We start from the raw sequence: 22,485 nt of genomic DNA, 5'->3' as shown, positions 1-22,485 counted from the left end.
TTGAGCAGAGGGTATATCTTCTATTATTTATAGGCCGCGTCGGTTTGTGCGCACAGAAAAAAACAGGAACTTCAGTGCAAAATGCCAGGAAATTGAAATGGCCACGTCACATGGTGAAATCTCAGCAGTTGGAAAGATTAAAAATAATGATTTTTATATGTACTTCTGTCCATTTTAACTTTTCAAAAATTCCGTCACGACTGTCCTCAGTGACAGCCGCTTCATCACGTCACGCGTCCTGGGCACGCCGCCACCATCACGTCCCCATCACGACCACTTCGTCATCCATCACTGTCACCATCACAGACCCCTAAAATTGTCACTGTCACTGTCACTTCATCTGTCACTTTTCCGTCACGGTGACACATGACATGACAGATGACGCGTTCCGACCCCTACATCCAAGACGTTCTCGTCCCACCCCACGTCCGGGACGAGGCAGTGCATTGGGTCACTCGAAATTTGACATATGGAATAGCATGTGTCAAATTCCAGCTGGAGCTCTCAGGCAGATACATGACTCCCCTAGGATGTAGAAGCAATCCTGTCCATAGTCTAAGACCCTGGACGGGACAGTTATTTTGTCCATGAACTAAACAATCGTCCCATATGGGGAAGGGTGGACGATTCTTAGTCCTGTCAACAGTACAAACTCCTGGACAGGACCATTTTTCATCTACGGACAAAGTTACTGTCATGTCCACGTCTCTGCACTATAACTCTACGTTGGTTTGTTAATTAATAACGCCTTTAATTGAGTTGTGGTTTGAGCTTATAATTGAACATCATTTAATGTTGGACTTATAGTTGATATGGTCTCACACTATCTATCAAAATATTTTTCTTCAGAGAGATGTGGTTACTATTGAGATATTGTTGGTGTTGGGACAAATTACTCAGTGAGACATGAATCAAACAAAGTATTGGATTTTTTGTTTTATTCTTCGTTGGATTAGATATCTTACTTAATAATGCATCGAATTGAGTTGTGGTTTGAGTTTATAGTTGACATCATTTAATGTTGGGCTTATAGTTCACATGGTCACTCACTCAGATATCAGAATATTTTTTCTTCAGTGAGATGTGGTTGGCATTGAGATATTTAAACTCAGTAAGACTTGAATCAAATAAAGTCTTGGATTTATTACTGTATTTGTCACTGGATTAGATATCCTAATTAACAGTACCTTGAATTGAGTTGTGGTTAGAGCTTATAGTAGACATCATTTAATGTTGGGCTTATAGTTGACATGGTCTCTCACTCAGGTATCAGAATATTTTTGTTCAGGGAGATGTGGTCTCTATTGAGATATTTTTGGCGTTTTGGGACTGGATAACTCAGTGAGACATGAATGAAATAAAGTCTTGGATTTATTATTTTATTTGTCATTGGATTAGATACCTTAGTTGACAAGGTTATAGATATTTCACAGATAAAATTAAGGGGTACTTTTTATTTAGTTAAATCTAAAGAATGAATTGAACATTGCGATTAAATTATAAAATTAAATGGATGTTAAATCCAACACAGGTGAAGATATCAGTATCATTACATTGCCATCATTTAGTTTAATACATAATAAATCTAATGAATTGCTTAGCAGGGGACAATGTAACAAGGGCTTTAAGTACCTCCATGAAAACATTGAATCTTTCATGAATACATTGAATCTATCATTCTCTCTCATCTTTTTATTCGAGTTTTAATCATCCCTAAACGACTTGTATGAGTTTAATTTAATTTCAAACGATTAGCTTCTATGATCTGAGTAATACAAAAGTGTTCTACACTTGCAGACAAGTCCACAGACATAACGATCAACCCATTTTGAATTGAGGCAGAAGTTATAACCGATCAAAGTTGGATATCATGAAAAGTTTCAAATCTTCATCTGCGGGATTTCTCAAGAACAATTGGTTTGAAGGTTCTTTTCATTTATTTTCTGATTCAAATGTATTCAAAACTCACTATTCAAATGATTCAAATGTATATGTAATTTTACTATTCAGTAATTACTATTCCTGTTCCTCCAAACAGAACATTTTATGATATCTTTTTCCTCTCTTCATTATTTGAATCTAGATCTCGAGCCAAAATCATGATTTCTTTAAATCTTTCTACCAAAATGTGTCCCACCGGAATTTGTTTGATCTTAAACATATGCATATCAGTAAAATAATATGTTTTTAATAGTTTTTTGTCGATCTGAAATAATATGTAATATTGCCGGATAAGATTCACACCATGTATTAAGATTTATTAACCATATCATGCTCTTATGTTCAATCGTTTTAATGATTTTTGTATAAATCTTAGTAATTTTTTCATTAAAATCTCTCAAATAAATATCCACCAATGCCCTTCTAATATTATTTTTTGACCCTCTAGACCCATGTATCATTAGACAACCTTATTACTTTAGCATATCAACATAGAAATGAATTATTATCCAGCCTTATCAATTATCTATATCAACATAGAAATAAATTATTATATGACCTTATTATTAACTATATCAACATCAAAATAAATTAACTCAGGATTGATAATCCAATGAAATACTTTAAGTTTCCAGTTCATAAGGTGTTAAGCTACACCTTATGCTCTAGGAAATACTTAGTATCAATTGAAGTCTCTCTTAAAATCTCTATACTCATTGGTTACTTTATATGTATAATCCTTCATTTGCATGAGACTCATTTAAAACTAAAGGTATGGTTAATCATCAAAATCTAATCAATCATTCAATTAATACTGATGCGTAACAGGGATCATTGGAGAATTCCTCTAATATCCTCACTATCTTGGCTAATAATTTAGCAACATTGCCTTGCTTCCTTCAATCTCCTCCTATAATGAAGGCCAACAATTTCATCTTGACCCCTAAATCATCTCCATGTAATTCTTACTATATCTGAGCCAAGAGTTATTTGATTTCCATCGGTAGAGACTCGTAACTGTAGTTAAAATTTATCTGTCCATCCACGATATGTCATTGGTGTTTCAGGTCAATAGATCACTTATAAAACTGATTCATGAATCAACTTGATTGACATTTAACAAGGTTATTATACTGATCAATTCATTGAACACTTTTTCCAAAGAGCATTGACTGTTTGTCCTTACTATCTCTACACCATCATGATGCATATTATGTATACGCCAAGCCAAAGCACACCACCATGTTTTATTTAAGTTCATTGAATAAAATATTATGTTCGTTATTATTCCAGCATGATGTTTATAATGAAGTCTATAAATACATGAAATGACCTAGTGAATTATGATGAGATCATAATTCAGTGGTCGCTAGTTTTTAAACTTGTATTCTAAATATTTCTATTTGGTGGATAGTCAAGATGGATATCGAATTATCCGGATAGGATAACATTAATTGATCTTAATGGTATGATAAATTTAGCTGATTTGTGGCTATTAGTGTGGTAACACTAAGGACTGATAGTGGATGTTCTTTGGAGAAAGAGTTCACTAAATTGATCCGAAGAATCCTTGAATGATATTATACCATGATATCAATCAAGTTTGATTCATGTCACGGTTGTATAAGTGATCCATTGACCTGAGACACCAATGACATCTTGTGGATGGATGACAACATTATGACTATAACTTACGAGCCTCTAATCATAGGATTCAAACAAGTCATAGCTTGGATGTAGTATGAAGCTCACACAGATGATTGAGTGGTCAAGATGAGATCATCTACCCTCAGTATAAGAGGAGATTGACTCAAGGAGGATGACATAGAAAATCCTTGGCTAAGGTAGTGAGGATATTGGAGAAGGTGATCACTTATGATTCCATTTATGCATTAGTACTAATTGAATGACAAATTCAGGTTTGACAATCAACCATACCCTAAGTCAGTCTACATTTACGTATATGAAGAGTCTCGTGCGAATGATGGATTATATATGTATGGTAACTGATGACGATAAAAGTTCCGTGAGGGAGTTTAAACACTAGTCGGTATCGTCTAGAGCCGAAGGTGTAACTTGGAACTCCACGGGGCTGGAAACTTAACACATCAATTGTGTTAAATTGATCGATAGTTAATTAATCTATAAGTTGATATATTTGATTAATAAAGGTGGTCAATAAATGTTATTAGGCCACTAAAGTTATTTACTAGAATGATACATAGCCTTAGAGGGTCACATACAGAAGGCCATCGGTACATTTGTGAATATATTTTACTTAATGGGTTTTTGAGAAAAAAAATTAAGTGAAATATAAATTGGGAAGGGGCACTCGTTTCAAGCACCCATGCCAACTAGAATTGAAAGCCCCCCTTTCTGCACTCTGATATCTTCTCTACTCAACCAAGGAGAGCGCCTTCCTGGTTAGAAGATCTTCAAGATTTTCGAGGAGAGTTGAAGAAAAAGAGGTGGACATCTAAGAGGAATATGATCGCATGGATGCTTCAAGATGTTGGTGTCAAGTAGTCAAATATTGAGCTAGGAACAATGCTTGGACCGAATGCTTGCTCGCCTCAATGCTTGGGCAGAAATGCTGAGCAGGTTTTGCTTGTGCAGCGGAAGTCTCTTGCAACAATTTTAGATTACTTGGAGGTTAAGGAGAGAAGGTAGGGCTGGGCCCTATACATGAATTTAGTCATTGTATTATAAGGAACAAGATTACATTGTAGTCGTAGCTATTACATGAGGTAAGACCTAGGATGATATCAAAGTAACAAGACGAGGCACAACGAGTGCCTAGGTAGTGGCACTCTTGTGCCTTAAGGCCTTGCCGCTACGTGCCTGCTGCCAAGCTGGGTGCCACACATTTGTAGGTCATGGCCCTCGACACACTCGCAAGTCCGTCCCACCGTTGACACTCTACGCGCCACCAACATCTGCATTGACACCACTACACTCAGTCCACATTGGCACCGCTGTGCTCGGCACCTCAAGCATTGTCGCCACACGCGGCTGCACAACCCGCAGGAGCGCCTCGCGCCCCACAGCCATCTCACCGCTTTCTGTGCCAATATCTTAGTTTCATGGAGGAATGTCTCCTACTCCGTGGCCTGCACCCATAGCGTGCCAAAGCCTAATGCCTGTATGTCATCACTTTCATGTTCAACACCCACGCCTCTATCACACACTCTATGCATCTCGCAAGGTACTTGGCGCCCACGTATGTGCGCCCTCGACAGCCTACGCCTATAGAGCGCTTGCGCGTTGACGAGCACAAGCTCCTAAAGGGCGTTGGCTTTAAATATTAGGGTCGTGTGTCACCACCCATGAGGCGTGCAGTGTTCAAATTTTAAAGACTCGATCCCTTATTTTGAGGCCACATTCACATACATGTCTTAATATTTAGAACATAGGCCTTTGTGCAAGAATGCTGCCTACTTTGAGGGCTTATAGTCGGAAATGTGAACAACTTCAACGTTCATAAAAAAACCTATTTTCATGATCGAACCAAGGTGCAGAACCCAACACAAAGGCCATTGGATCATCCATACCAATTATAAAATAGTGATATGTGAGAAGGTCAAGGGTGGAACAAGTTCCCTATAAGGTACATATGATATATGATTTCGTAGATCGATTTAGAATTGTTAAACACTTCCACATTCATAAAAACATGTTTTTCATGATTGAACCAAAGTATAGAATCCAACACAATGGCCACCGGATCAGCCATACCTATCATATACATGGGATAAAAATAGTGATTTTATCCTGATAATTCAATTTCCAATTCAAATATTAATTGAATAGGAATATTTAGAATATATGCTTATATACTAGTGATCTCATTATAATTCACTTGTCATTACACATATCCATGGACTTCATATAAATGTCACATAGAAATAATAAATAATGAATGTTTCTTTCAATAAACTTAAACAAAACATGGTGGTGTAATTGATTTGACGACCACATAAACAAAACATGGTGGTGTCATTATTATCACACTAGGGATACCAAAACTCTTTTAACGTTGGGTGAATGGAGATGTTTATTATGTGTGTGATGCATTGAACATGTCATATGTGCTGAGCACCATGTTTTGTAGTATAATTTTCTTCCAACTATGGCCATCACTATTGTGTTTCTTGATTGATTGTTTGCCATCACTACACATACCTTATATTGAATTCACACCAAGCACTATTTGCACAAAATAAATGTTATATTACAAATAACCATGGAGTTGACCTTAGCCTCCATACTAAATTCATCTAGCTCATTAATGAGGACCCCGACCACTTCCATTGTGTTTCGTACATAGCTTACAAACAACGAGGAAATGGTCATGTTATTGATGCATGCACTTCGAGGGTCCACTTCAGTTTGCACATCATATTGTCTAGTGTCCTTACATGCAATAATGTCAACTTAATTCCATGTAAATCTGTGTACCAAATAAGTTGACAAACAACATCCTTTGTCTCATTTAGTGTTTGACCTATCAAGGTCTGGCTTCGACCAAATACACCTCATGTCCCATCATCCATGAGCTCATCTACACAGCATTGTAGAACAGGGTTTCCCATAGAGCATTATGTTGCTTATGATGGACAAATATTAAGTGGGTCTAGAAGATGATTGTACTACCTTCTGCTGATTGCTTCATTTGGATTGCATTTGTCGCGTTTTTAGCACAACAAATTTTCAAACTCATATGTAAAATCCCAACACGCATGAAGCATTTTAAGTATTGAATACCATTAGGCTTGTATGTGTGGATTTTAAGTTGACAAACCCTAGCTTATCCTATTTAGTCCAACATCTAGGATAATGTGCTCTTTGTCGTTGACATTACTGCTGGTAGAGTGAAAATTAAACTTTATAATTAACTCAACACAATTGCGTGAAGAATGACGATCTACAAAAACATGTTCATAATGAAAACTAACATAATTTAAAAGATAAATGTACAACTGATGCAGGACCACATCCGAGACGAGGTCCGGCCGTCACCGAGGGTCGTACTCGGTGTCGGAGGAGAGGCGGTACGCGACGAATGCTGGGGTTCGTCGGCACGGGAGCCCTACGAAGACGAGCTAGAAGGAAGATGGCCGGGTAGGGGTGTAGTATGTGCAGCTGCCGACGAACAACGGGGCCGATGACTGGGATCGACGGGGTCGCCTGGAGACGGGAGGGGACCTTCCGACCCTCGTCCGGACGGACAAGGTTGCTAGGTCGCCGAACGGGATTTTCCCGCCGGAGGTTGCCCGCACGCGACGGGCGAACCGACTCGTACAAGAACCCGGTGAGACTCTCAATCAAACGTACGTTTTTCACTCGCCTGTCTCGCTCCCCTATGTCTAACCCGAGCGCGGTGGAGGCAGTCGAAAGTGCACTGTAGGAAATAATTGGCGGAGGCGGGGGGGGCGTACCTTGGCGTTGTGCGAGAGAGCCGTCCGCTTGAAGATCTCGGGGGTGCAGTACTGGCTCGGGGCGGAGCGAAGTAGGCGGACGGTCAGGGACGCAACGGCGCTGTTCGGCGGGCGAGCGGTGATGGCGGCATTAGGGATTCCGGAGGACGGCCTTGAGGCGGCCCAAGTGTAGTGACCAGGTCACACAGCAGTAGGACTCAGCCGTCGGGAAGGAGAGGCGCTCGGCAATTCTTCAAGCGTAGGCCGGGCGTGGGTGCGCGGGATGAGCGGCTGCGGAAGAACACGACCACGGCAGCAGCTCGTCCGCGTACAGGTGTGCGAGTTCACTCAGAAAGCAGTGTCGGGCGGGGACAAGACGAACCGGACGCGCCGTAGTCGAGGACTGGAGGTGGGCCTGCAGGCGGCACTTGGGAGAGGAATCGCCAGCACCTGCCGAGGGCAGGCTCTGTGATCTCGGGGGAAGGCCGGTCACGGTTGGCTGGGGTGCAGTCGTGGGGAGATTTGTAAGCCAGGGGTGCAACCAGGGGCGCCTCAGAGATTGCCAAGGGGCTTGCAGGTGAGGGAAGGAGGCACGGGACGCTAGCGCAGCTCGGGACACTGTTCTGCCAGCAGGAGAATCCGACGGAGAGGCGCGGATGGCCCCCGGCGGCGCGGGCGCACGCCAGAGGCGCGGAGGAGCGCCGCGAGGCGCTGGGGCGCGCGGTCGCGCGCGCTGCGCAGGACGCGCGGGCGGCGCGTGGAAACACCGAGTCGGCTCAGATCTTCCGGCCTGCCCGTGGTTCCTTCTCAGCCTCCTGGCGCTCTTGCTTCCTCTTCTCCACCCAAAGGCAACCCTAGCACTTCTTCAAGAACGAGCGTGCAGAATTTTCAAAAACCCGACGAGGGGAATTCTTCCTTTCAAAAAAACAACGTCTGTCTTTTTTATGGCAACCCTGCTTCCCTTATATAGGGGGGAAGTGGGTGTGGCCCATTAAACCAAAACAAAACGAAAAGCTGGAAATTTAAAATTGCTGACCTATGACTCCAACGGGATGAAAGCAACGTACGAAAGCAGCGGAATGATAGAGGAGGGGAAATCCTTATAGGATGAACCTCCCCTCCTTACACGAGACTGTGACGAGTCGGGAGAACGACGAACGATGAAAATGAAAACAAAGAGACGAGTAAAGAAAAAGACGTAAAATACGATACGGTGTCCATTACCCGGAATACTTGAATCCGGGCGTGCGTACCAACGCCTTGGCTTGCCGGGCGGGCTGAACGCGGACGGCCGGCGCTGCCGAGGGCGGCGGTGACGTCTCCGAAAATGTATCCGATGCTATAGCAGGTGCTGTCGGGGGCGATTGTGACGACTCCGACGGCGTGTCCGGGGCTGCGCCATCAACAACTGCATGAAGGAGCAATGAATGATCATGTAGAGAGAATGATAATGAAAACATAATTCAACTATAAACACACAACAAGTAAATATAACTTTTAACATATTGAGAGAATGATAATTCTCATTGCACAATGTGAAAAAGAGAAACATTGAACAAAAAATCCCTAAATTGTAAATGTGGCTCAATATTAAATTGGACATTTTGTAGGAATACACATACACATATATTAGGAATTTAGAGAAAACACCAAAATTTTAATGAAAACAATTGCCACTGTATTCCATTTTACAGTCAGATTGATGAGTAACCACATTGATATTAATACACGGAAATATGTGAAATAAAAAAAGAATCAATCTTGTGTGACAGCATGTTATTGGCTCACACTGCTCCACGTTGGGTCACGCGGCTGCTGTCGCCATTGCCTCATGTCTCTCGTCAGATGCTCCTTGCCTGCTGCCTCATGCCACATGCTTGCTGCTTGTTGCTCACTCCACTCGCCTCATGCCACTGCCCACCGCCAAAGTTGCTCTTCGTCTCATCACTGCTGTCATCACTAGACGCCTCACCCCTACTGCTGGTACTAATGCTGTTGCTGGCACTCACATTGCTGCTATTTTTACCTGAGCCCTATGTTCTATACAAATAAAACCAGCTCTAGGTTTTATCTTACACATTTCTTATATTTCTATATCAACTTCCCGTATCAGATATCAAAATGTTAAAAACAATTAGAATATGAAATGCCCATAGGTAATAGACTGGATTACTGATATCATATGGAAATTTCTGCTATCTGGTATCGATATCGTGATAGCAAGTATCAAATATCTGTTCTGTTAACTGTTACCAATGCGAACCAAAACCTTACTGATATTGATATAAAATGTCCCAAAGGGAGTACCCCTATTGTTAAATAATATGCCACAAGATTGAATGACCTGTTCTGTAATTTATTCCTTACTAATTATGATGACAGTATAACTACCAGCTTTTTCTTATTAGCAAAAACACGGTGTTGGTTAGGACAGACATGAGGGTAGAGTGCACAGATACGGATGAAAAATTGGCCCGTTAAGGAATTCGGACGAATGAAGGGACGAAGACTCGTCCACCGTCTCTGGACAGGACAATTTTTTTGTCCATGAATGAAAAAACCATCGCGTCCAGGGCCTTGGACGGCGGACACGATAGTTTCTGGATCCTGTGGGAGTCAAGTATTCACCTGAGAGCTCCAACTGGACTTAGATACATGCTGTACCACGCGTCAGATTCCAAGTGTCCTTGTGCTGACACACGGTCAGCGTACACACTGCTTTGTCCCAGATGTGGGACAGGATGATAGTGTCTTGGACGGACGTTTTTGGATGGGATGGGACGTGGACGGATATATTTGGGATGGGACGAACTCTGGATGGGATAATTCAGACAAACTTCTAAAAATTGGGACATAGGATGTGACGATCTTTGTCAGCGTCCCATCCTTTGTCCCTGACGATCGTCATCAGGGTGAACTATACCTGGGGGTAGGGATCTGCACGCGTCATCCGTCACATCACTCGTCACCGTGACAGAAATGTGATGGATGACGTGACGGTGACGGTTTATGGAGTCCGTGATGGTGACAATGATGGATGACGAAGTGGTCGTGACGGGGACGTGAAGGTGATGGGGTGCCTGGACGCGTGACGTGACACAATGACCATCACGGATAATGCCTTGACGAAATTTTTGAAAAGTTAAAACGGACAGAAAATAGATATAAAAATCATTATCTTTCCAACGGCTGAGATTTCGCCACGTGACGTGGCCATTTCGATTCCCTGGCATGTTGCACAGAAGTCCCTTTTTTTGTGCGCGTAAACCGACACCGTTTATAAATGATTGGAGACATACCCCTCCGTTCAAGTAGGGTTTTTTTTGCATATGCTGGGACACGTGACGGGACGGTGACATGACGAAAGTTTCGTCACGTCACCATCCATCACGCTTCGACATCCGTTCCGTCAAGTCCGGGTGTTCGCCACCCGGGATCGTGCTCCAAGACAGTTGACAGCCAACTTTGGTAATTAATGAAGTTAATTCATGCTAATTATCATTAGTTTTTTCGAACTTCTTCCACTTCTTCCCGTCGAGATTTCTTCTTCCCCTTGGTCATGGCGAGGAGATCTCACCTTACGCCGGTGGGGTGGATCGCCGCCGAAGATCTAGACGAGGTCGGAGCTGGGAAGATCGAAGGCTGGCTCTCCGATCCTTCTCTTCTCGCCGCGATTCAAACCCCTTATCTTGTAATTGCTCGTCGCACCATCGCCATTATCGTCCGCTGGGACGATCGAAGAAGGGATTCTGTCAAAATCCGACCAACGTTGGCCCCATCAGAGGAGATCACTGCTGTTGAATGGATTCCGATTGGTGAAATTCTCGCCGTTGCTCTTGGTACCTCGGCAGGCCTCCTATTTCTCTACTCCACGGATGGCGATTTGATCCTCAAGCAGGTCGTACTTTGCTGGAATTCAATATTGGAAAAGGGTTTTAAAGTATGTTGAGGATTAATATTTTGTGTGATGCAGATCGTGTACACCGCTCGTCTGGTGAGATTGCGATTTCGAGAGGTCGAGTCTCAATCGTTTGGCGGGGATTCCTCGTACGATCTTTGCGCTGTTGCTTCAGGGGTGATTGCGCGATTCGATGGATCGGATATAAAGGTAGTTCGTTCTCGAAATTTTTTGATTTCTTGTTAGAATCTGGAGATTAAACTTGAATTCTATAATTCTATGAATGTAAAACAGAGTTTCTTGCAAAGGTGGTCGGGAGAAAGTAGAAGTCTAAACGACATTGATCACACAAATTCCCAAATGAAGATCCCTTATCAGCTATGGAATATCACCAAATTTGGCATCTGTGCGGATGCTGCGATCACGGGGATGATGCCACCTCCTCTTCTGGAGCTTCCTGTGAGGAATTAACTCCAATTTTTTCATTCCTCTGATCCGTCTTTCTAAGAAAATCTAATGTTCTTCAGTCTCAAGAACGTTATTATTGCGCAGTTGCCGCGGGCGATGATGCTGTGATCTCAGCATACAGGTGAGATTGTTTTTCAGTTTTTTTTCTTGGGGGGAAACTTTAATTTCATCAGAACTGTTGCTATCTTGTAGATTATCAGAGGATAGAAGAAGGTCTCTTGTTGGTGCCATTCTATCGAAGGTAGTGCCAACGGCGGTTTCCACCTTGTCATCTTTCTCCAAAGTCATCTGGCGGAGAGAAGAAACATCAAAGCCCAAGATACAACCATTTGCTAAAGGTTGGTGCAAGGCTTTGTCAGTGGTTGTAAGATCATGAACAAGTCTAGATTGTTCACTCATCAAAATGCTTATTGAGTAATAAAACCTCCTGATTGGCATCGGATTTAAAGTTTTGATGGCTTTTATCAGTTGCCATCCAAATATTTCATGAACTGATGAACAAATTTAGGGTTTCTCTTCTCTGAGCAGCAATGTCGTTTTATTTTTGTGTTGGCAACACGTTCAACTATGTGGCTTTATTGTGTTCATTCTTCAGAATGCTTGATAAATAATTAAACTTCGAAGTTGGCGTCTGATAAGTATTGGCTTCCTCTTTAATTAGGTGTTGTTTATGATTTTCATGAATTGGTGATTAACTTTAGAGTTTCTTCTCTATGAGCAGAGCGATGTCTTTATATTTTTTTACTGGCAACACGTTTAATCATGCTTACTCTATTATCTTCGCTGATCAAAATGCCCCTAATTGATAAAAGATGTTTGGATAGGATCAGCATTTTGTCAAATAAAAAAAATCCATTCCTTGGTCACAGATCTCAGGTGATCTTCCTTATTTTCTTAAAGAAAACTGAATTTTAGGCGCATATTTTTTTGGTTTCTTTTCTTTGACTAGGGCAAGGACTTTTTATTTTATACTGGTAACACGTTCAACCATGAAAATCATATTTTCTCTCATCAAAATGCTCAACAAATTTCTAAATTCCTTACTCGAATTGGACCATAATTACTTCGTAAAAGAAAATTTCACTCTTGGGATTTCAAGAATTTCGAAAACTGAATTTAAGATGCAGATTTCAGGTTTCTTCTCTTTGAGCAGACAGAGGCCCTTTGCATCTGCATAAATAACAAGGATGGCTGCCAACTGAAAAGATATTTTGGAAATATATTCAATTTTTCTGACCATTCTTAGGCATAATTTGTGGCAGCATCGCATTTGACGTGCTTGAAGGATCATCCCAGGAAGGGAGAAAAGATCACCTTGTCTCCACGTGGCACTCTCGCAGCCATAGCTGACTCCTTGGGGAGAATTCTACTGCTGGACACCCAAGCACTTGTCGTTGTACGCCTGTGGAAGGTCTCCCTTTCTCTCTTTCTGTGGGCATTGAAATCATACCCATTATTTTTTCAGTTTTTTTTTTGATATTTTAATTTCCAGGGCTATCGAGAGGCGAGTTGCCTTTTCATGGAGGCTCATGTTGCAAGAGATGAAGGCCCATCGACCTCTTCCAATGCTCGACAAATCAAGAGAGAGAAATGCCTCTGCCTTGTAATCCATGCTCCAAAGAAAGGAATTCTTGAGGTAGATTTGCATTATTTGATGACATACGGTTATATTTTATGTTTAATTTTCTTTCATTTCCTCAACTGGTTTAAGGTTTGGAAGATGAGGACTGGGCCTCGGCTGTTGACCGTGAAATGCCCACGTGGATGCAAGATTCTCCAGCCACCAACCAGGTTAGACTCCCCTCTCGAAGTTTTCCTTTGGAACGGAGACTCTGGTCAATTATCTTTGCTCAACACCTTAATAACCTGAAAATTATTCCCAGTTGTTCATTCTGGCCATTGAGGTTGTATAATTTATGAAATGTGCTCTAAGTAAATGGCTATAGTTCTTTTATTATCACCTCATGGTATTCATTATTTTATTGGAGCTGTCCTTGTGTCTTTCACTGTTATCATCAAATACTTTGTTGATTGCTTCTTGAAATTTAGTCCCAAAACCCTCTTTGCAATGCTGAGTGAACATGCACTGACAATATAATTGAGATTTGTTGTATTTTCTATACTTTCTTTTGTTCTTCTGTTATAATGCCATAAGCTGATGTCATTTGCGAGATTAAGTCATAAGTTGGAAGTAGAGCCCCAGACTCCCAAGTGAGGTCCTTCTTCTTACTCGAGAATCCAACTAAATGGGTCATTAGCAGAGATAACTATTGAATTAATGAAAGACATTATTAATGCTCATTTCTATGGATATACTGATTGGTATAGTAGACGAGTTAGGGTTGATTAGGGTTTGGTTTTAACACGAAGAGTAGAAATGATATTAAATGTAAGGTAATATTTTACAGAAAAATAATATTCTCAGCTGGGGAAGTATACAGTTGGGAGAAAAGAGATTTTATATAATGCAACTCAAGAGGTTCTATTATATGAACTGATGTGATATTAAACTGTATACTTTAGACTATCTGTTTTATCTATTAAACTAATATACCTTTTAAGACAGGAGGAGAAAGTGGTGGGGAAAGTTATTTTGTTTTCTTTCAAGCTTCAGCTCTCTCACTTGGAGATCTCTCTCCCTATGATAGGAAAAGCTCCGAACAACCTGATTACTTTATGACTTAAATCTTTAGAAGATGATGAATAAGGGTCTTACTTGAAATCATTCAAACTCAAGGGAGGAAAGAAGGGATTCAAGGAGAGGTTTCTTCTCAGTCCTGCTCATTCACAACTAAATGTGGTTCTACTTTTAACCCGATTGAATTTCCTAGATTTCTGATAGATGGATATGACATGGACAGGTGAATATGTGGGCAAAATGATAATCAGGAAAATCATGAATACATCTAAATAAAAATAGTATTATGCACGGAAATTACAGTGAGAAAATGATATATAAATGGACATTACCTCTCTAGATCTAACTAGATGATTTTGTCTCCAGAAACCTCATTGTAGTGAGATGTCTAAAGTGGATTTGGATAAATATGAACATAATGCAATAAAGGTCAATAAAATGAATTCCCAAGAGATAATAATGAGTCCACGATTAATCACATATGCATCTCTCATGCGATTTTAGAGAAATTTTATGCTCAAGATATCTATTCACTTATTACAGTGGAAGAATATTTGGGTGGCAATGTACAGCTGGGTAGGGATATTGGGAGACATGTGGTGGACAAAAAATACTATACATTTACTTGAATAGGCACTTTTCTGGTGGTTTTTGGCATTGATAAAATTTCTTCTAGGCTATCCATCGAAATTTCATGTGGAGAAAAAGGCAAGTAAATTCAAATTAAAATTGGAGATCATACAACCTCGTTGTCACTTCTCCTAGAGTGGAACTTTTATGGTCAGCATTTGTCTAGGGCATCTTATCGTTTCCTATTTAAATTTAAAGCTCACATTTTATTCACATATGCCCTGTAATTCAAATGGAGCTATAAGAAGATATTAGAAACCCATTTCACTCTAAAGAGACATGGGGTTAGTCTCACACATCACTAAAACATACCAAAAAATAGGAATCAAGAAAACTATTCTATGATTCTGATTTTAACTCAAAAGGGTGACTAGTTAATGTGCAAAACTTAAAATAAATAACAAAATAAAGCATAAAAGTGATAACTTGCAAATTATAATATTAAATTGATGAATATTATATACACATATGTGGTTTACTAGTCATATTTGCATGTTATGATACATAAATGAACATAAATAAGTTACACTCTGATTTTATGATTATTTTTAATTTGTTTTAGTATTTTATATGGTATTTAACCTCAGTGCATTGAAGAAATATTTTTGCATGCCGGTTGGTAAGGGTTTTAATAATTTTTCTGAAAATTTTCCACATATTTTTTAAATTTTTTGACCATTATTTAGCCAAGAAAAGATTTTTAGAATTAAAAGAATTCTTTTTTATGATTTATCTAATATTTTAAATATGATTTTTTATCAAATTGGTGGCGTCCATGTCATTCGCCTGAAAATTTGGGTGAATTATTGAAAGTGAAAAAAAGCAATCATTGGCTCATTATGGCATTGCAATTCGCTATGCCATAATGCACAAATTATGAAAGATAAAAAGAACAAGGCGCGGTCGGCGAGAAAAAGGTTAATTTTATCAGTTTCTGTTTATTGAATTTTTCGTGCAATAAATGCACGCGGAGAATCGATCTCCGCATGCATTTATAAAAGAGGAATCAATTCGCCGCGTGCATTAAATTGCACACAAAAATCGACAACCGCGTGTAATAATTTTCAACATAAAGTGCTTTGTCTTTTATGATTTTTTTAAAACAAGGCGACGTTGCACGTTCGTAGCCGCTGAAAGGCATCTCTTTTTGGCAATGATTGTGGCCTGTGGAAGCGTACAACGTCGTGTCAAAATGCGATCCAAAGTGCACAAAGCGGGAAAATCAAGGCAGCGAATAAAAAAAAAGAGAATTTCATATTTTATTGGAGGAGAGATAAAATATCCAACGACCATGATTAATCGCCAGTAAAGTTGCAATATCTTGAGATCTAGCCGCTCGAGTGAGCTCAAATTTTGAGGGTAGGTTTATCTTTTCACCCTCTATGATTAAGACAGTTAAATTTTTAAATGGAGATCGAGAAGAAGGGAAAATTCACTTTTGAAAGCTCTCCCCAAGGATTTGTCCAGGAAGGACACAGGTGATGCTTTGGAAGTCGACAAATCTTGGTTCATCACTGAAAGTTGTAAGTTTCTAATATGCTTTTTGATCTTCTTCTTGAAATATTTTAAAACACCAAGGCGTCAACAAAATGTACATGCCCATGAAGTTGATTTGAATGGAAATCAGCATTGCATTTTGATTTTGATTCAAGATCTGACGTTTAATCCTTAGTTATACATTTATTTTCATTGAATTTGGCATCTTAGATCTCTAGATTAGGGTCTAATTTCACCTTTAATTCATTTTTCCCCAAATTCTTATACTTTCTCTGTAGGTTAATTTGTCTACTTTATCTCTCTAGATTTATAAATTGATTGTTTGAAAATTCAATTCAATATATTAAAAACCTAAATCCAAAATGTTATCCAAAAATTCGTCCATCTTCAAGTCCCATTTTAAAAATCCCTTTCTTGCTTATTAATTTCCTAACTTTAATGCATAAAAAATATCCTCATAATTATCTTTATTCAAATATTGGTAATCCGAATTAAATTGATATCAGAACCAAAATTATACTATCTATCTTGTCTTGAACGAAAATATTAAAAATCAAAAGTAGGCTTTTGCTAAATTTTGATTAGTTACAAAATAAAATTAAACATGATTAATGCCTATCAAATGCAAAATCAATTCATTTTTGAAATAATTCATTTGAAATAGGATAAAAATTCTTGCTTAGCGCCTCCCAGTGGTTCAAAACCTTTTTTTCTCCATACATAGTATTTAGTGATTAAGAGTTATTATAAATTTTATTGTAAGAGTCTAAAAGCGAAAATAACGACACATTTTTAAACACACAAATTTAGGCTTATCAGAATGTGAAAAAATTATTGACTTTATTTGATGTTATCATTTGTGCCCTATGCCTTTTTCTAGAGTGTCATGCAGCAGAGAGATTACATGTACATTGTTATTGGCAATAAAAAAGGTTCTATGAAAGAGTTGACAACCTCATTGGTAGCTTACAGAATGCACATTGGCTTGGCACGTCATATGTAAGAGACTTGACCCATCAATTATGTTAAGCTGATTCATAATTAATGAACTCTATATCTTTGATAGAGTTATCGTGTTAAGATTATTCATGAAAATTTTTTGGGCTTATGAAGTCTTTAGTTAGACTAGGTAATGGTTCTAGAGAGTCAAGCGCATAATTTTTACTGGATAAAGGAGGATATATAATATGTCAAGTATAAAATAACTAGAAGTCCCAAATGAGAATACAACTCTATCAATGAATGCTTCCCCTTATTCTCCCTTCTTCCTCAATGCTCTCCACACAAAGTATGACTTGAATGGTCATAAAATACTCTCATAACTTTAGTGGCACTAATTAAGAAGCGAATAGGGTATGTAACCTGACGAGGATCACATGGATATAACTAAGGCAGATACATTTGAGTGGTTCAAGATGACTTATTCCAGGAACCAAACAGTAGCAGACTTTGACTTCATTAAACATAAATTTATCATCAAAAGGTTTTGTTTTTAAAGGTCTGATTTGCTTCATAGTTCGTCCACCATGTGAGTCTCATCATAGACAGTAGATCATGGTAGAAATCAATAGTGCTATTAGAGGAAATAATATTTTATGATTATATTAAATAACCCTCTACCATTATAGCCTCAAGAATATTATTTGATGACATATATTTCTATGCCATACGGTGGTCATCATGACTACTGATGACGAAGACCTCAAGTTATCTAGGTTTGTTTTTCTAAGTCTAGGTTAAAATTTTAATGTTTTATTTTAGGGGTTTCCCTTTGTAACTCATGGGGCCTATATATAGGACCCCTTGGGTAAGAACAAACAGAAGTCTAATTGGAATTTTTGGAACAAAAAGAGTAGAGAGAGAGAGAAACTTGAAGAGGCGGCCCCGCCACCATCGGTCCCCCTCCGGCCCTGCCGGCGCGCGCTCCCAAATGGAGCCCTACGCGCTCCCACGCGCTGCCCTCACGCGCCCGCGCGCCGCCCGAGCGCCGCTCGCGTTGCATCCGCGAGCCACCGCGCGTCGCCCGCGCTGCCTGCGTGCCGCTGCACTTCGCGCCTCGCGCCATCGCGCTCCGTGCCGCCACGCTCCGCGCCGCCGTGCCATGTGACGCACCGCCGCGCGCCCTGAAGCCGCGCCGCCGCGCCCCGTAGATGCGCCGCCGCGCACCCTAATGCCGTGCCGCCGCGCGCCCGGAAGATGCACCGCCGCACTCAGCCGTGACGCCGCGCACCGCAGATGCGCCACCACGAGCCTTGAAGATGCACCGCCGTGCTCAACCGCACCGCCGAGTGCTGTAGATGCGTCGCCACGCACCCTGAAGATGCACCGCCGCGCCGCGCCGCGCCCAGCCGCGTCGCGCTGTATCCAATGGGCCAGAGCCCATTAGGCCGATGCCGTTATCCAGGCCCACGAGGCCCAAACTGCCGATCCAGCTTCCGCTACCCGAGGCGCCGCATCACGCGCCCCCATGTACCATATCCCGCGCCCCGAGGCGCCACATCAGCCTTATGCCCGTTAACGGGCCTAATTTAATGGGCCGCCACCAATCTCGGTGGCCCGAATCTGGCCCAAACCCAAGGCCTGTTTGATGGCGAGGACGCCAACACTTCAGCATCGAACGCGTCACGACGGTCAACCGGAGTCAACACGCCCGCTATGGACCACGGTCAACTGGAGTCAACCGAAGTCAACACGCCGCAACCGTCGACAAGCACGTCTCCACCCACGCCGTCCTCGCGCATCATGACACGACGCCAGAGGCAGATCCACAACTGCCCTTTGGCGTGACACGGCGCACGTCTTTATTTTTTCGTCTTTATTTTCTTGTCATTTTCTCTTTTCTCCAAGGCCTATATATATATGCCATTGTTTTCAAGAAACATTAGGCAGTCATTATTTCAAGAACTGAGTTTTGTTAACTCTTCTTGGAGGACTGCCCAGCCTCCCCTATCCCTCTTAACCCTAGCCTTCGTCGCCGCCACCGCCGCCGCTACTACCGCCACCGCTGCCTCGCGGCGTCGGGCTCTCGTCTCCTCTCCATTCTCTCTCTTTCTCTCTCTCTCTCTCTCTCTCTCTCTCTCTCTCTCTTTTTCTCCCTCTCACCCTCTCTCTCTCCCAAGGCTGCCTAGGTAGCCCGCCAAGGGGCCACCCAGGCTGCCCGCGCGCCGCCTGCGTGCCGCCCGCGCGCCCCACGCGCTGCCCGCACACCGACCGTGCACCGCCCGTGCGCCGCCCAGGCAGTCTTCACCAGGGCCGCCCGAGGCCGCATTCCGTCTGCCCCTGTCCGGACGCCGTCGGCGCTTCAAGCTGCGCGCGCTGCGCGCGCTCGGGTGCGCTCCGCCGCACTCCGCGCACTCCACGCGCAGAGTGCGCCCACGACAACCGCACTCAACCAGGGCGGTTCAACGCCCAGAACGCCCAGCCTCATCCTCGTCCAGTGGGCCGCTCAACGCCCGGATTCGCCCAACTTCGTCACGATCAGAATTGCCCGCAACCTCTTCACGCGCTACGGTGCCAAGGTACGCCTGAACTCTTTGGTGTCGAATTGTTGCTCGTTCGGTGTTTTCCCGAGAAGTTTCCACCGCCGTCAGATTTGGATTTGGTTTGAGATTCTATCTCTTCTCTCCTCTTCTCGAGTATTCCCTTGCGACGTGAATTCGGGTATTGATTTCGGTGCTTAGGCATCGTCGCGGTGGGGGAAGACAGTACTCCCGCCCTCAAAAAGGGTCGGAGCTGCACCACCAGATTTACATCGGTTTTTAAATCTGAATTCGATCGTGAATTTCTGTGGACTGTTTTATCCCTACCTATAATCCGCCTATTGCCCATACCTGTCGTCAACCCATCCATCCCCTCAGTCACCTTTTCCTTTGTTGTCCTACGTCACTGTTACCCTAAAGACGGCCCACTACCGTGGCCCAATATCCAGGCCCATCTCCGGCCTCCGGCCGTCGCCGCCGCCTCCGACCGCCGCCGACTCCGGCCGCCGCCATCTCCGGCCGTCGATGCCGCCTCCGGCCGCCGCCATCTCTGGCCGCCGACGCTGCCTCCGACCGCTGCCATCTACGACCGCCGACGCCTCCGGCCGCCGCCATCTCCGGCCGCTGCCATCTCCAGGTGCCGCTGCCTCCGGCCGCCGCCCTCTCCGACCGCCGCCGCCTCCAGCCGCCGCCATCTCCAGCCACCGCCGCCTTGGCGCGCCCCGCCATCTTTGGCCGCCGTTGTCCCTAGCTGCCGACGCCGCCTTCGGCCGCCGACGCCGCCTCCATACGCTGGATCTCCGGCCGCCAAAGATGCTTCCGGCCGTCGCCATCTCTGGCCGCCGCCGCCTCCGGCCACCGCCGTTATGACCTCCGCCGCCTCCGGCCGCCGCCGTCCTTCACCGCCGCGACGCCGGTCGCTGCCGTCTCCTGCTGCCGTCTCCTGCCGCTGCCGTCGCCTGCCGCTGCCGTCGCCTGCCGCTGCCGTCTCTTGCCGCCGCCGTCGCCTTCAGGCGCCGCCATCTTTGACCCCTGCCGCCGCCGCCGTCTCCGACCGCCGCCACCTTCGGCCGCTTCCAGCCGCCATTGTTATCTCCGGCTGCCGCCGCTGCCGCCGCTCGCTGCCGCCGCCACCGCCGCTCGCTGCCTCAGGCCGCCACCGCCTCCGGCCACTGCCGCTGTTCCCGCCGCCGCCGCGTCGCTCACCGCCATTGCCGCTCGCCGCTGCGCCGCTGGCCACCTCCGCCGCTCACCACTGCGCGGCGCTGGCCGCTGCCGCCGCCACCGGTCGCCGCCGCTGGCCGCCGCCGCCACCGGTCGCCGCCGCCTCTAGCCACCATCGCCACCACCGCCGCTCGCCGTCGCCGCTGCCGCCGCCGCCGCACGACGCTGCTAGTCATCGTAGACTGCCACAGATTTTGCCGCCGTCTTCGTCATCCGGCCAGCATAACAGCCCCGCCCACCGGTTGTCGGGCCTACCAATGTCCCGACGACTATCTATGGAGCGCAGACCCTGTGGAGATTGCGACACCCCCGGCCCAACGAACTGAGGCCCCCGTGTAGGACAGGACCTTTCCTGGACATCGCACCTAGAGTGGGACGTGCCGTCCAAGATGAACGTCCCCGAGAAGGACGAACGGATGAGCACTCCCGCCTCAGGACGTCAACGACATCCGTCCTGCATCAAACGGATGTGCCGTCCAAGATAATCGTCCCCGAGAGGAATGGACGGACCACGACTCCCGCCGCAAGACGTCGACGACGTCCGTCCTGCATCAACTACATCATATGGTTTCTCATTGACGTAGGTTCTATGTCCTCACACAACCTTAGTTCCTCATCACTCATCCAGGAGAACATCATACATTGAACCATATGAGACTGATATTTTTGCTTATGGTACTTTATCATTTGAAATCAGTGGTATTTAATAATTTCTTAACAAAAAATTCATTTTCACAGACATAGGATCATTGCTTGAACTTAAAGACTATATAAGGTTCTCAAGCTAGTCATTAAAATTTGGGATTAACAAATGATTTGCATCTAATATGCCATTTGGTAGTTACTCAACAATAATTTTTTATTTGGAGGGTATTTTGTTCTTTTATGACTTGAGTTATTTCAGCAGATGCCTTAGGAGGGGCTTCAAATAAATTTTCAAAATCTATACAGCCCTCAAATTAATATACAGACCTCAAAAATTGGTGCCACAACCATGTGGTATCAAAATAATCATAATCACAGTAATCACAATAATCATAACCATTTGGACACTTATGTGATGACTTTATACATCGTGGTATCTGTCATACGGTAGTCACTAATGCTCTAGAAACCTTTGGATAATTAACTGGAAAAACTAAGTTTGGCATGGGAGATAACCTCATTAATTGTCATAAATGCAATTTGATGCAATATATCTGGCAGTACAACAGAGCCAAAACATTCTGCTTTAGTGGTAGTGCTTATGTGATACAAGAAACTAACATATCCCTTAACCTAGCATATAATTAT

General features: G+C 43.3%; 1 protein-coding gene across 1 annotated transcript; it reads left to right on the top strand.

Moving 5' to 3' along the window:
• The first annotated feature begins 10,877 nt into the window (after positions 1–10,877).
• Positions 10,878–13,684, top strand: LOC144703471 (Rab3 GTPase-activating protein non-catalytic subunit). The gene is made up of 8 exons (XM_078575641.1): positions 10,878–11,256; positions 11,332–11,466; positions 11,551–11,715; positions 11,784–11,845; positions 11,917–12,062; positions 12,987–13,135; positions 13,217–13,360; positions 13,436–13,684. The coding sequence occupies exons 1-8, from the start codon at positions 10,918–10,920 to the stop codon at positions 13,592–13,594; spliced, it is 1,299 nt and encodes a 432-aa protein (XP_078431767.1). The 5' UTR covers positions 10,878–10,917; the 3' UTR covers positions 13,595–13,684.
• Positions 13,685–22,485: the final 8,801 nt, after the last annotated feature.

This window comes from Wolffia australiana, chromosome 5 (assembly GCF_029677425.1).
Source record: "Wolffia australiana isolate 7733 chromosome 5, ASM2967742v1".
Lineage (NCBI taxonomy): Eukaryota > Viridiplantae > Streptophyta > Magnoliopsida > Alismatales > Araceae > Wolffia > Wolffia australiana.
Note: the sequence above shows the minus strand (reverse complement) of the source record. Positions and strands in the feature narration are given on the sequence as shown.

What these genes read in the sequence shown, in the direction of transcription:
- LOC144703471 (XM_078575641.1), top strand. Translation starts at nt 10,918, where the DNA reads ATGGCGAGGAGATCTCACCTTACGCCGGTGGGGTGGATCGCCGCCGAA. An exon ending in CTCCTCTTCTGGAGCTTCCT is followed by an intron (nt 11,716 to 11,783) that starts GTGAGGAATTAA and finishes AATGTTCTTCAG; the next exon opens with TCTCAAGAACGTTATTATTG. An exon ending in GCTGTGATCTCAGCATACAG is followed by an intron (nt 11,846 to 11,916) that starts GTGAGATTGTTT and finishes GCTATCTTGTAG; the next exon opens with ATTATCAGAGGATAGAAGAA.